A 14,883-nucleotide genomic window follows, 5' to 3' on the forward strand; every position below is an offset into this window, starting at 1 on the left:
CATGGCTTCAGTTTGCAAATATGAGAGACTCCATTCAATTTGTTATGCTTATAAATGCAATGCCTCATCTACCAATAAAACCATGATGAAAAACGCTCAGAGGGGCAGTGAACTGAGTAGATAGCTCAGCAGGTACAAGCACTGCCATAAAGCCTGAGTAGATGTCCTTAAGTTTGTTCCCCAGAACCCACGCAGCTGAGGGAAAAAAATTCTCCAGACTGTCCTCTGACCTCCACATACACAATAAATAGACTTAAAATCATTTTATTTGAACAGAATAAATACTTATCCGGTCTACCTATCTTTTGGTTAAAAGGTACTCTTTTGACATGTATCACTTTCATAAATCATTCTGGAGACTGAGGAGGGGGCTCAGAGGGTCCAGTGCTCACCACGCACGTATGAGGATAGAGTTCAGATCCCAGAGCCCAAGTGCAAAGCCAGATGAGAGTAGCAGTCTGCCTGTAACCCCAGCGCTCAAGAAGCAGAGACAGGATTCCAAAGCAAGTAGCTAGCTAGACTAGCCCAAGTCAGTGAGTTCTGGGAATTAATGAGACCCTACCACAATACACAAGGAAGAAAGCATTCCAGAAAGACACTAATGTCAACCTCTAGCCTCCACACACACAGGCATACACATGTGCATGCACCCCTGCACCAGTGTACGCACATACATACGAACACATATGCATATCAAACATACATGCTAAAATGAAGTCATTAGGAGCTGGGGAGATGGCTCATTTGGATGCCTCAGCTGGCTCAAATGGCATTTTACATAAGCATTGGGACCTCAACCTGGATCCACAAAGCCCATAAAAGTCAGACATGGTCACGTCCATCTGTGACTCTAGCACTGAGGATAGGGAGTCAGGAGATCCCCAGCACACACTGACCAGCTAATCTAAGCAGTCCCTGAGCACCCACTTCAGTGAGAGGCCCTGCCTCCTAGGGTAAGGTGAGGAGCAACAGAGCAAGAAGCCCAATGTTGTCCTCTAGCCTACACACACACACACACACACACACACACACACACACACACACACACATCACACATACAAAATTTAAAAAACAATTCATAATTATTTATAAAAAATCATTTCTATACACAATAGCTCTTGGGAACTAGGAAAGTCTTATACTACTTCATACTGAATGTATCATATTCAAGTCAATAAACCTTACATAACCAGCAATCTCCAGTATTTTTATCAACACTATTATAATCACAACTAAAAATACAACCTGTAGGATTTTCTTCTTCTCAATTACAATTCCTAGCACGATCAATGGGACATCTCCAGTAATAACTAACTCAATTACTGAGATCAAGAGAGGTCATAAAGGACAGAGTCAAATGTCCTCTCCCTCCACACTAATCTTCACAAGTTCTTCATCTTTACTCTGTCCACCTGACCTGCTGCTCAACAATTTCTGTTTATTTATAATTCACTTTGAACTATGTAGCTGCCTCAACTTCCCCTGCGGAAACCTTCACCCCTACTTACATCTCTTCTCTCATTCCCTTCTCTATGGCCTCATGAAATGCCTGCTCTCCAGACTCCAGACTGTGGAGAATGCTGCTACCTGCCTTCTCAAACGTATAAAGGAATGTAATTATCACTTCAAACCCCCTCCTGGATTTTCATTCATTTGAACAGTCCAATCAAAGTCCACCTGACTTCTGTCAAGTCATTTCTCAAGCATTCCCTATTCATCATTTCAACACACATGCTGCGTAAGACTGCCTACCACCTTCACAAGAGTTTAACAACTAAATACTTGAGTTAATGGGATGAAACTCCAAAACAGTGCTGAATAAACTTGGCTTCCTTCAATTACCAGGATTAAATAAAATAAAAAGCAAAGCACTGCCAGACAGCCATACTTGCTGCTATCCTTAAATATATAAATGAGCCTTAAGAAGTAGTTAAGTTAAAGCAACTTCAACACAACTAGGCTGAGTTCAGGACTATTCTACCTGCACTCAAATACCTCATCAATCCTATGAACAAATCAAACTGAGGTTTATCAAAACTGTTTAAGAGAAACAAGCTTCACAAATCTGTACTTCTGTTACTTGTAACCACTTTAATCAAGAAGTTTATTTAAATGGGTAAGAAAATAGACCCCAGGGGCTAGAAAGAAGGCTCAGGGGTTCAGAGTACTTACTGGCTGCTCCTCCAGGACCCAGCACCCATATCGTGGCTGACAATCACATGTAACTCCAGTTCAGGAGATCTAACACCCTCTTCTGGCCTCTGAAGTCACCAAGCACGCACAACTTGAAAAACACCTCACTACCCTACTTCTTGGCACTATTTTGCTCAATAGACTGGTATCTTTTCTATGGGCAAACCCGACAGAACTCAACATACCTCTTCAGTCCTACTCAATTTAAGCATCATCCTATGTAATGTAAACCGCAATAATAGTTTAAAGCCAATTTTTCTAATGTTTAAAAAAATATAAAAATACTGACATATAAACAGAAAGTTCAGCACACGTAAGGAAATTATAAGACAGAAGACCACAAGATTATATAACAATATAAAGCATAACCAAATTTTAGGAGTCTATGAACAATAGTAGGTCAAGCTGTCATCAATTTCTAACAAGTCAAACATCTTAGAAACATAGAAAATCACACACACACACACACACACACACACACACACACACAGACTGCTATTACATTTTGGACCGCCATTAATTTTGAATCGAAAAAAGCTACTGGATTAAAATGTAATTTAAAGAAGGATGACACAGAGAATTCCTTAATAGATGGGTTTATAACCATCAAGGCATTAAAGTTAAGTGTCAACCAAGCATAGTGGAGAAGGGAAGACATAGAATCAGAAACTCAAGGCAAGCCTTGGCGCTATAAGGAGTTTCAGGTCAGCTTGGGTTGCATGAGACCCTGTCTCAAACAAAAACAAAAAACTTTATGACACAGCCATCGACCTGTCCTCTTGACGTTTATTCTCAAGCAACACTCATGTGGAGCTAAGTGTAATCTCAGAGCTCACAAGATTGAGGTAGGGTATCAGTAATTCAAGGCCAATCTATGCTACACAGCAAGGTCAACTGTGTGTTACATGAGATCCTACCTCAATAAACTAGCCAGGTATGAGGGAACAAGCCTTTAATCCCAGCACCCAAGCTGCACAGGCACACAGATCTATGTATTGGAGGCCAGTCTGTGGTCTGCATAGTTAGTTACAGGGCAGCCAGAGATATACAGTAAGACTCTATCTCAAAATAAATACATACATAAAAAAAAAAAAAAAAATACATACATACATACATACATACATACATACATACATAAACAAAAGTGGTGACAAACTACTTGAATTTTGTAGAAGAAAAACTTTCAAACATATATCTAACTCACAAATTCTAAACATGAGGAGTCTAAATAATGCTTTAAAAAATTTTTATTCAAGTTCCAACATTCTTATTTCATAAAGGAAAAAGAAATCAAGTATAATGCAAGCACTAAGGAAAAGTGTGCACAGTACTTCATAAAACCAAGTGTGGTAGTGAACACCTATAATCCCACCAACACTTGGAAGGCAGAGGCAGGAAGATCAGAAGTTCAAGGTCATTCTCGCCTACATACAAGTTTGAGGCAAGCCTGAGCCACACAAGATCATCCCTCGAAATGAATGAATGAATGAATAAAAATCGTAATAACACCAGATTTTAAAAGCCAGGCATGGTAGCCCACACCTGTAATCCCAGCACTGGGAAGCCAATGCAAGAGGACTATTGATAATTTAAGACTAGCTTAGGCTACCTACTCAGTTCCAGGCCAATCTGGGCTAAATTAATACCATTATCTTCACACAAACAATAAAACCCCAAAATAAAACGGTCCAAAATTCAATATATAAATAATGGGTTTGAATAAATCCAATAAATCAGAGGATTTAAAATTATCTACTACCCAGGTGTGGGGCATATCAGGGATCCTAACACTCAAGACAAAGAAGTTAGGTGAAGTCAAGGGCAACCTGGGTTGCACAAAATAAACAATTTCTAAGTGAATAATGGGGCTGGAGAATGAAGTACAAAAGAATTTCTACCATGCACTCTGACTTTTTCCTAGTTGAACATTTATCTCAGTGATAGAATGTTTATCTAGCATGTTCAAAGACTGAGGTCCAATGCCCAGCACTACACATTAATAAATAATAAATGCCTTTTGCTTAGAACCTAAACTGAGATCAAGAAGTGGGGATAAGGGTATAGACCCAATCATATGCTACATGGATGTGTAACCCATTAGTTACAAAGGACAATCAAAAGAAGCACCTCTAGGTTACTAAGTCAATTCTTTGTTCGTGTCAACCACTAAGAGTGTACTCTTAGTATTTTCTAAGAAATAGAATGTTAATGATGCTCACCTGCTCAGTAATTGAACTCAGATCATTTGATGAAAAATCTTCTTCTTCATTTTCAAAAAACTCATAGTAATTTTCCAGAAGTCCTGCCATTATCCTGCTCACAATTTCTTGCTCTTTCATATCTTCCATATCCGTGTAAATGCTAAGAATAAAAGCTTAAATTGAGCTGAGTTCTTAATTACAGGTAAAATGAGAAAAGAACCAGTGAGTCACTTTATGAAACTGAGCAATTTATGTCATCATTCTGTACCTCAGTTTCCCTATCTGTAAAACCTACCTAATTTGTACCCTGAACACAGCAATGCTGTGAGAATTAATCAGATAGACTATAAAAAAAAGTCATAGCTCATCAAGCATCCTATTATTCTTGGGAGACAATATAATGATTCCATTTCACAAATCCAATTTTTCTAAATTAAACAAAGTTGTGAAATAACTTACTGGAAGACATCTGGACCAAAAACAGCAGCCAAAGAATTTGCAGACCAAATTTCTTCATGATGTGATGCTACATTGGCTAAAAACCTACACAGAAACTTCAACAAACTGTAATTAACAGGTGGAAGCTGCTGCAAGAGGAACCTCAACTTTCTTCCAAATTCATCTTCATTATCATAATCTATAAAACATAATGACAGGCTTTCTTAATGAAGTAAAAAGCAAAGCTCAGATAGTTTGCCAAGTTCACATCACTCCACCCACATTATCATTATTATTATTTTTTTACTATAATTCAAAACCTCTTCACTTCCTCTGGAGAGGCCAATGCCTTAGGGCTTTGCAGTCCACTTAAGTGAAAGAAAAGTTTGAAAAGGGGAGGTGGAGAAAAAGGACTCAGCCTCTCAATTACTGTAGGAAGTTTTCCTCACCTATTACTCATGCGCCTCGATTCTCTAACTTTTCTCATCATATTATCTTTGGCATGACTACAACACTTGTGTTTCCAAATTAATGCCAATGCTGAGAGGTCAAAATACACTGACTTTCCAGTCAACAAAACTACTAAGGAGCCATCAACAGGCAAGTATCAGTGACAATTTCCTACACAGACAATTGAGGAAATAAGAAATGAACGAGGTGACAGACGATTTTTTTCGCTCTTGGTGTTCAGAAAAGAACCATTAAACCTAGGCAATATGATGCAACTTTCTGTTTCTCACATGGGTTTCTCCTCTAAATTTTCTGGTTTTGTTTTTGGACAGCTGGCCCAGGCTGGCCTCAAACTCACAGGATTACGGGCATGAACCACCACAGTGGCTCTGGCTTCCTTCTTGACCAAGTGAATGTGAGTAAGGTAGGCCTCGAGTCTTCAGTATCAACGCGTTTTTACAACAGAAACTGGGCCTTCAGAAATCCCACTAATGGATGATGGGCTAATTTTGGAGAATTTCTCAGAGATACTTCAAAATGAAGTAATTTAATACTTTCTTTTTTTTTTTTTTTTTAATTTTTCTGCAGGTTCTTAAAATTAACTCACAGAAAAAAATGTTAAAAGGTGACTTATGGTAATGATAATATTGGCCATTTCTGTAAGATAACAGCGGTCTAAAATGTTTTCAGGGTCTGGGGGACCGAGTCAGAAGAACTCTTACTGCACAAGCCTAAGTACCTGAGTTCAGATTGGGGATCCTGGGGCATCCCCTTAACTTAAGACCCAGAACCTACATGGTAGAGAACCAAGTCCAGCAAGTTGTCCTACGACCTACACAGGCGTACTGTAGTGTGCACACCATCCACACCACCAAATAAATAATTGTTTGAAGAGATGGTTCAGTGGATAAAACACTTGCCACACAAGCCTGATGCCTTGAGTATTTGGATCTCCAGAACCCATGTAAAAGTGGGAAGTTAAGGAACAATTCAAAGCTGTCCTCCCACATACATACATACACACACAGTGCTACATAAACACATACACTCTCATACACAAATATACACAAAAATACATATTCAAAAATGTTGAACTACTACAAAGGTCCAAGAAGTTGTCATTCCCTTAACTATACCATATAGAACCAAAGAGGAATGGAGAAAATAAAAAAATTCATCTCTAAAACTCTATACTAAACTGACCACATATCAAATTTCTAAAACGTGGGGACTCCAAAACTAACAATAAACGACTGATAAAAATCCAACTGTTACCTTGAGAAAGCTGCATCAAGTGAGTGTGCAAGCTGCCAGGTATGACGGGCTCAGGGAGCTCCTGCAGGAAAAACCTAAGGAGGCTAATGGCTGAGGGGACGTCCGCTTCCTTAACCAGATCCACCTCTTCTCCACTGTCGTATCTCTGTCGAAGCCACTCCACTGTCTCAGCGTTCCCATTGACTTGAAACAGCCCTTGTTGCTCCAGACCTCCTAGGTTAGTTCAAGTAAGAATTAAGCTACACCTTCAACTGCCTGCCCACATATACTCATTCTCAACTTAAAATTCTCCTACTTTTGGAAAGGCTTTCCTGGCTCCCCAGATTTGGCTAAATACCAAACTGGTCCTCTAGCAGCACATTATCTCTGAGGGACAGTCTACCTCACCCCACCCTTAGAGCCTTGAAAGAGTTCCTAGTACCCCCGCAAAGAATGTTCTCAGCTGGGCGATTGCCATTTCTAGATAAATCAATTTAAAAATATATATATATACTAAAGCCTTAGAGTTCATATTGGTCTTCCTGCTTCTCACTATCCATACTAAGAAAAAATTAAATCCAAAATCAAAAAGGAGCAGTTGATTCCTCACGACAAAAGCTAGCCCTCAAAGGAAGGAAATGTATACCATGTTCCTCAATATAGTCCACAACGTGGCGGACTATGAATGGAACCGCATTGTCTGGATGGCCTCCCTGCTGCAGCTCATCAAGTGGAATCCCAAAGATTTTGTTAGCAAGATCGGAGTTGCAGTTACTCAAGGAAGGGGAGGAGCTCTTCCTCATATCTTTTTTGCAGCCAGAAATCAAAGCTGTCTTTTCTGCCAAATGAAAGACAAAAATGAAAATAGAAAAAGAAAAAAAAAAAAAAAGACTATAATGACAGGTGGCAATGAGTAAATACATTAAAGAAAAAATGCTTTTACACCTGAATGTGGACTATCTATTTAAATATGTTCCAATTATCAGGACCATGATACAGTCTACAAATAAATCTCGGAGTAATTATATAGGTTTTCTCTACTACAGAACCTGGTCTGTAATATCTGACTGAACACTTAACTGTCAAAAGGTCATCCAAAACTTTTTGGAAAGTGACATTAATATCCCAAGACAATTAAGGGCCAATTTTGTCCCAAGAAGACTTCCACTCTGAAAGCATAGTGGTAATACAGTTTTAGGTAGAAGCCAAGCCTGGTCCATCTCCGAACCTGCAATATGAACCCTCAATTCACAAACAGGTAATCAGGAAAAGAACCACTTTATAAACTGATGGACTTTTTTGAGACATGGCCTCAGTGTAAGCTCAGGTTGGCCTTAAACTCAAAATCCTTCTGCCTCAGCTACCTAACTGCTAGGATACAACCATATATAGCATGCCTAGCTATCAATCACTCTATAAACTAAGGCCTGATAAGAACAAGAATCATTTATTACTATCTGAGCAGCTGTAACTTATTTTTTTTTTTCCAGAAAGGAAAAATGTTTAGTTCTAAGCTTAAACGTTTTTTTGGGTTGGTTTTTTGTTTGTTTGTCTGTTTGGTTTGGTTTTTTTTTTTTTTTTTTTTTTTTTTGGTTTTTCAAGACAGGGTTTCTCTGTGTAGCTTTAGAACCTGTCCTGGAACTCGCTCTGTAGACCAGGGTAGCCTCGAACTCACAGAGATCCACCTGCCTCTGCCTCCCAAGTGCTGGGATTAAAGGTGTGTGCCACCACCGCCCAGCTCTAAGCTTAAACTTTCAGTGAGGAAAAAAAAATCCCAGACCTCCAAGCTAGTTCAAAAGAAATAGCTGTCTTCATTTTGTAGGATGGAGACCAGTAAAGAGGAAAAGAGAGAATGCCTCAGAAAGTGAGTCTCCAGTATCTGAAGCATTAGATAACAAGCAGTCCAAATAATTAATTGCTAAACAAAAGGAAAAAAGATTAACTTTAAAAGAAGGAAAACCTTTTTCAAGTACTGATACTCCAGATAAAAGGTGAATCCCAGTCGTATCAGGACACAATATGAATGTAATAAATCAATATAATTAATGAATATCATAAATAATTATTGAATGAATAAAAAAAAAGGTGAACCCCAAGATTCTAAAGTTTGAAAAAGTAAGACTGAATCAGCTTTATCAGCTCTATCAAGGGCTCCACAGCAAGAGCAGGAAACAACCCAACCAATTTTCAGGAATGGTAGAAATGAACTTACCAATAAGAAAATAACCATAAATTTACATAGTTTTAGACAAGCAACATCTATTCTTTGATGTACTTTGTGCCGGCTAAATACACAATCTCAAAGTTAATCAAATAGCAGCTAACAACATGAATCACTGATACCAAAGAATTAAACAGCAGCTATAAACTGCAAACTCCGAAACTCTTGGCAGATTTACGGGGCATTACCACGAAGCAAGCTTACCTTTGAGTACTTAAACACCTAAGGTTAAAAAACGGCTTCTGCACCAGCTACCCTCACTGAGCAAGCATCCTTCTGTCATTTACGGTTGTTTGAGATTATGGCAGAAGATCAGCCTGTAGTTCCTCATTGAAGAAACGCAGAACTCGATCAGTACTTCAGCAGTTAATCTACAAGACAAAAAGAAAATGACTGTTTCAATTCTCCTGTCTTTATGTGTGCTTGTGTGTGTGGTACTTAGTACTCTCCATCTTATGCTTGGATCGAATCTCTCACTGAATCTGAAGCTTACCAGTTCAGGAAGAGTGACCAGTCAATGAGCTCCCAGGAGCCGCCTGTTTCCACCACAGAATGCTGGGGTTACAGGATCTAGCAACTATTCCTAGATAGGTACTGAACAAAATCTTTAAAAAACAAAAACAAAACAAAAAAACCCCAAGGGTCTCACTATATAGAGCTGGCTAGCCTCAAGCTTACAGAGATCATCCTGCCTCTGCCTCCCAGCCAAATCTAATCATTCAAATACACAAAATTTCTCAACTGTTTTCCTTTGCCCACAGCTGTTATTCCAGGGGGGCAATCATGAGCACATGTCATCTTGCATTTCCAAAGCAGAGTAGTAAACGATACACTAAAATATAACATACGTAGATGTAACACATTAAGGAACTAGAACAATGGTTCTCAATCTTCCTAATTGGTTGGAACCAAATGCTAGGATTACAGGCATGTGAAACCATGCCGGGATAGCTTATTGTTTTTTAATATAAAACTACAATGTACTTGTTTCTAATCAGAAAAGGGTATTAGAGGAATTCTCTAACTTACTCTAGACAAATAGGTTCCCAGAGATGGAAACTTTTCTCATTTCATTTTACAGTTGGCAAGAAGTTCCTTTGAGAAAAGGGGGGTGGAGGGCAGAACTTGGGGATGAAGAGAGTTAAGTGCTCTCCCCACAAGAATAAAGACTCAGTTTCATCCCTGGCACCTGTATAAAAAGTCAGGCATGGTGGCATGCCCATGTCATCAGTGCTGGGGAGGCAGAGACTGCAGGTCCCTGGGTGCAAAGGCAGACCAGCTAGTCTAGGATAATCTGCAACCCCAGCTCCTGGTGAGAGACTGTCCCAAACCAAAGCGGACGGATGGCTCCTCAAGAACAACGCTGCACGCTGTCTCTGGCCTTCAAACTCACACAAGTACACTAGCATCCACACCCACATGTGCACACAAGTATGTACCGATGTACACACACAACAGAAGCACTGATCTAACACGTAAGGCCACAGGTTCAATCCTAAACTCCACAAATGAAGAAAGGTGGGACTATCCTTATTTGTTTTGTGAGCTTTGAGCAAATCTCCACCTCAAAGACTTATTTGTTTCCACACTTCTAAACTCCCCAACTAGAATCCAATTATTTGAACCGATGCTATTATTTCCAGCACTTTCCACTTCACTACCCATGGAATCCTCCAACCATCCTGTGAGATAAGGGGGCAGGAAAAACTGCTGAGAGCTGAAAAAACTGGTCAAGTTCAGAGCTTGTGACTACAAGCTGCAACTAGCTTTTAAGTGGATGTCCTTTCTAGCTAACAAATATAGATCTCACTGAAACTGCTGCTTCGAGTTCTGTCAAAATGTATGAAGCCACAGGGTGATTGCTGCATTAAAGTGGTATGTGTTACACTCTATTCCAAATCCTTCACTGTTCCCATTTCTAGTTAAAATCAGCTACTCACAAATTAACCTACTGTTCTCTCTTGGAGAAGTCCCAATTCACTCGTCTGCATTAACACGAAGTATAGACAAGTTCATCTATACATTCCACACTCCCTTTTTTACAATAGTAACTACTCCCATATTCTTGGCATGCTACAAAAATACTTTATTAACAAAGAAATATTCTTTGGAAAATATTTATTCATTGATTAAAGTGGGGTCTTCATTTAATGGGGAGATTCTATTTATTGCTTTGTTTTTGAGACAGTGTGTCACTATGTAGCTCTGGCTGGCCTGGAACCCTGATATGCCTGCCTCTGCCTCCAAGGTACCAGCATTAAAGGTGTGTAACCAGGTATGCCTTTTTAGTACTGATGTGACAGAATCAGTATCTAGCTGAGAACTAAATTTAAGCTAAGAACCTTGTTCAAATATAAAATCAGCTTCTTTGCTGTTTATCTGTAAAACACGATATTATATTAATTTGCAGTAATTCATTCATGCTAAGAAATGTTAGCTTTTCAAATAAAAAGATTTAACCCATGTAGAAAATTAAAAAAAAAAAAAATCACACCTACAACTCAATAACAAGGAAACAACTCAGTTAAAAAATAGGTATGGATTCCAGGACAGGGTCCAAAGCTAAAGAGAGAAACTCTGTCTCAAAAAACCAACCAAACAAAACAAAATAAAAATATGGATCTGAGATAAACACTTCCCCAAAAATATGCAGCTGGTAAGCGTGCTACTTGTTTGGTTTTGCCAACTTGACACAAAGTAGGGTCATCTGAGAAGATAACACTTCAGCCCGAGTCCAACCCCGAGAACCTACCAAAAGATGGAATGGGGCTGGAGAGCTCGGTGGTCACCGGCTGCTCTTCCAGGAGACTCTGGGTCGATTCGTAGCACCCCCCACAAAGCTGTTTACAATCCTCTAACTCCAGTTCCAGGGGATCTGGACTCCCCCACACACACCATGGCATGTAAACCTCACTTACACTAAAGTAAAACTTTTTAGGTTGCCTACTACCAGTCTTTAGGGAAATAAAAATCAAAAGCATTTTTGCAGAGAGGCTAAAGATGTGACTCGGTAGACAGAGTGCTTGCCTCACATGCCCAAAGCCCTCCTCAGTCCCCAACACCACATAAACTGGGGGTGCAAGCTGGTAATCTCAACACTGAGGTGCAGGGAAAAAGATCACAAGTTCAAGGCCATCGAGAACCCCGAGGTCAACTGTCAGCAGCCCTGTAAAAAGTGCACATGCAAATTATTTTTCTGAAGGTGGGGGAGGGGATTGTACACATGCTCTGGGTAAAACCTGGTGCTTCTATGAAGAAAAAACTACTTGTTACAGTTGGATATAGTGGTGTCCACCTGTAATGTAATCCCAACACTTGGGAAGCTTCGGTAAGATTTTTTGAGTGAGGCCAGCCAGGGATACATAGAGACCATCTCAAAAAACATAAAATTGTATGTCAACTGTGAAATGACAAATTTTAGGTATATATTTACTATGATGCTTTGAAAATAATTTGAAGACTGGAGAGAAGACTTGAGGGGTAAAGGCACTTGCCACCAAGCCTGATGACCGGAGTTCCATCCCAGAACCCACCCCCACGGTAGAGAGAACCGAAAGTTGTCCTGACCTGCAATGTGCGCCACGATACAAGCACACACGCACGATCATTTTTTTAAGCATTTGCAGCCTAGCGAGGTGTGTGCTTTTGATCCCAACACTTGGGAAGGGGCAGGGGGCAGGAGTTGGAGGTCATTATTCCTCAGCTAGATAAGGAGGTGGAGGCCAATCAGGGTTACCTGAGACCCTGTCTTAAAAGAGAACTGCAGTTTTATTGGTGGGGAAATACTGTAAATCACTAATTCTGCCACTTCCTATCCTAAAACATTTTAATAAAAAAAAAAAAAAAAAAAAACTACAATGGAAGTTACTGTATCCAACGAAAAATAATGTCACTAAGATAGGCCCTTCTCCATTCGGCAGGAACTTCAGCAGTGTTACAGATACCGAGAAAATATCCTAATTTAAAAAGATAAAGGGAGGGAACCTAAAAGGCAAATAATGACCAAAACAGGTATTTACTAAGTGCACCGTACTTGTGAAAACCCAGGCCAAAGATGTACTTCGGGGTTACAAAAGGGGGTGGGGGGGGATTGAAGGCACAACTTCACACTAACCCAAGCACACAAAGTTAATATTCAAAACTATCCTTCCCTATCTCCTACAGACTTGCACGCCACGGCTAATGTTAAACAGCCAAATATACTGTAGCTGTGGTTGCCATTTTCAGTCTGCCTTCCTCCAAGCTGACCAGAAGGCCGAAGAGGAAACCGGATGAAATTATGCAACACTTTTTCGAAGTCAGTTTGGGTTTAATTGATTACAAACAAAGAGAGTTTAACCATTCCCACTAGGCGAGTGTGCCAAGTGGTTCCACTTCTTGTCTAGCCAGGCGCCCCATCTGAAACTCGACGCCCTGCACAGGGGACCCCTTCGAGCCCGGCTCTGGCTTGAGGGCGTTCTCGATGAGGTCCCCGAGCACCAACAGCCCAATTTTGGCTGTATTCTCTGAGCGACTTAAGGAAGTCAGCAACCACTCATCTCACGTGACCTTAAAAAAAAAAAAAAAAAAGGGCGCAGTGGAGCCCGGAATAAACCACTTTCCGCAGCCTCCCCCCCCGCACCCCCTCCTCTGCCCAGCTTGAAGGAAGTGGGGTGCAGACAGAGGTGGGCAGGCGAGGAGGCTCCGCGGCGAGGCGCACCCCGGCTTGCGCGCACTGCAGCGGCTGGAACCCCAAGGCTGCCACACCCCCCGACGGCCGGGGCCACCGCCTCTTCCTCCTCCTCTTCCCAGCAGAAAAGGAGACCCCCCCCTCCTCGACCGAAAGTCCACCGGGGCCGTGCCTCCGTCTCCCCGACCCCGAACCGCAGAGCCCAGCGGCCACCGCCGGGTGGGGACCCGGGGTTGCGGGGCGGCCGCGGAGGGAGGAGGGGAGGGGGGGGGAGAGAGAAGGGCCAGCCGCGCATGCGCACGGCCCGGCACCCGCCCGTTTAACCCACCGTTGGAACCGCGAAGCCCCGTCCCCCGGCCTTGGCCGCTTCTCCAGAACCCTGGGCGACGTCGACAAGGCGAGAACGGAGGCCCGAAGTGGCACGGCGGCCGGCGGGTCTCCTCCCGAGGCGGCCTCGAGCGCGAGGCTGCAGCGACGGCGGTGGCGCGGGGCCAGCCCGGTAGCGACCCCCGGAGACCCCGGGCGGCGGCGGCGGCGGACGCGGAGAGAGAGAGAGAGAGAGAGAGAGAGAGATGGGGGAGGACGGGAGCGGCGGAGGCGGCGGAGGCGGCGGCGGTGGAGGCTGAGGCGCAGAGCCTCCCTAACGGCGAGCGGGAGGGGAGCAGGGTGGAGGGCGAGCGGCCGGGCCGGAAGTGACGCGGGGGGGCGGGGCGAGCTGGCGGCGCCCCGGTCAACCCCGATTCGGCGCCGGACTGCGGCGCCTCCGGCCCGCCCACTTGTGGGCGCCTTGGTCGGCGGCCAGGCGCGAGCCGCAGGGAGGATGGCGGCCCGGTGGCGTGTGTCGCGGGGGTTTGTCCTCGACTCGGAGGAGGACTTGGGAGGCACGGAGAGGGGAACTGAAGGGCGGGCACCCGGTCTCCGCGGGGCTGCGTCCCAAGCCAGCCCCGCGGAAGGTTCGGGAAGCCCCGGCGGTGAGCATCTCCAAAACCACCCCAGGAAGCGGCCCAAGTGTTATCGCTTACTGCCTGCGATCTGGGCCGGAGGAGGGGTTCCTGGGGCTCGGCCTCGCCCCTTCCTCCCCATCCCACCCCTACCCCGCTCTACCTAAGTACCTGACCTAGAGACTCCAGAGAGAAAACCGAGCCTGGGGCCGGGAGGGCTCGGGATATGGAAGTCAACAGGCCACTTGCTCGCAGAGAACTTCTGGTACTAAACCAGAGCTACAGGGCAGGAAGACAGGAGTTACGAGCCAAGCATTGTGACCTTGCCCGGCACCTTGCTTAGGTGCCCACGTAGACCAAGCTTGCAGCTCCCTCACACCCTTAATCATGTGACTAAGGCGATCTCGTCTGTTAAGGGCTTTGACGACTTCCATTGAGAAAAACGTCCTGTTTGGCAAGGTGAACTATAGTCGTTTCAATAAAATATAAACCACCGCAGGGGTGTGGTGGCATCCC

General features: G+C 43.0%; 1 protein-coding gene across 4 annotated transcripts in view; it reads right to left on the reverse strand.

The window, feature by feature from the left end:
- The window catches only part of Fam13b (family with sequence similarity 13 member B), a 48,938-nt gene extending 34,302 nt beyond the window's left edge, over window positions 1-14,636 (reverse strand). For 2 of the 4 annotated variants that reach the window (XM_028886816.2, XM_028886813.2), the window contains exons 1-6: window positions 13,755-14,117; window positions 8,962-9,128; window positions 7,183-7,374; window positions 6,558-6,770; window positions 4,854-5,031; window positions 4,413-4,554 (exon numbers count right to left, since the gene is read on the reverse strand). In XM_028886816.2, coding sequence (XP_028742649.1) covers window positions 4,413-4,554; window positions 4,854-5,031; window positions 6,558-6,770; window positions 7,183-7,339 — 690 coding nt within the window. In that variant the 5' untranslated portion in view covers window positions 7,340-7,374; window positions 8,962-9,128; window positions 13,755-14,117. Of the gene's footprint in view, window positions 1-4,412; window positions 4,555-4,853; window positions 5,032-6,557; window positions 6,771-7,182; window positions 7,375-8,961; window positions 9,129-13,754; window positions 14,118-14,543 lie in introns of those variants that run through there. The other 2 variants (XM_037197055.1, XM_028886815.2) reach the window with 2 other exon arrangements.
- Window positions 14,637-14,883: the final 247 nt, after the last annotated feature.

The sequence above is a fragment of the Peromyscus leucopus genome, chromosome 19 (genome assembly GCF_004664715.2).
Source record: "Peromyscus leucopus breed LL Stock chromosome 19, UCI_PerLeu_2.1, whole genome shotgun sequence".
Lineage (NCBI taxonomy): Eukaryota > Metazoa > Chordata > Mammalia > Rodentia > Cricetidae > Peromyscus > Peromyscus leucopus.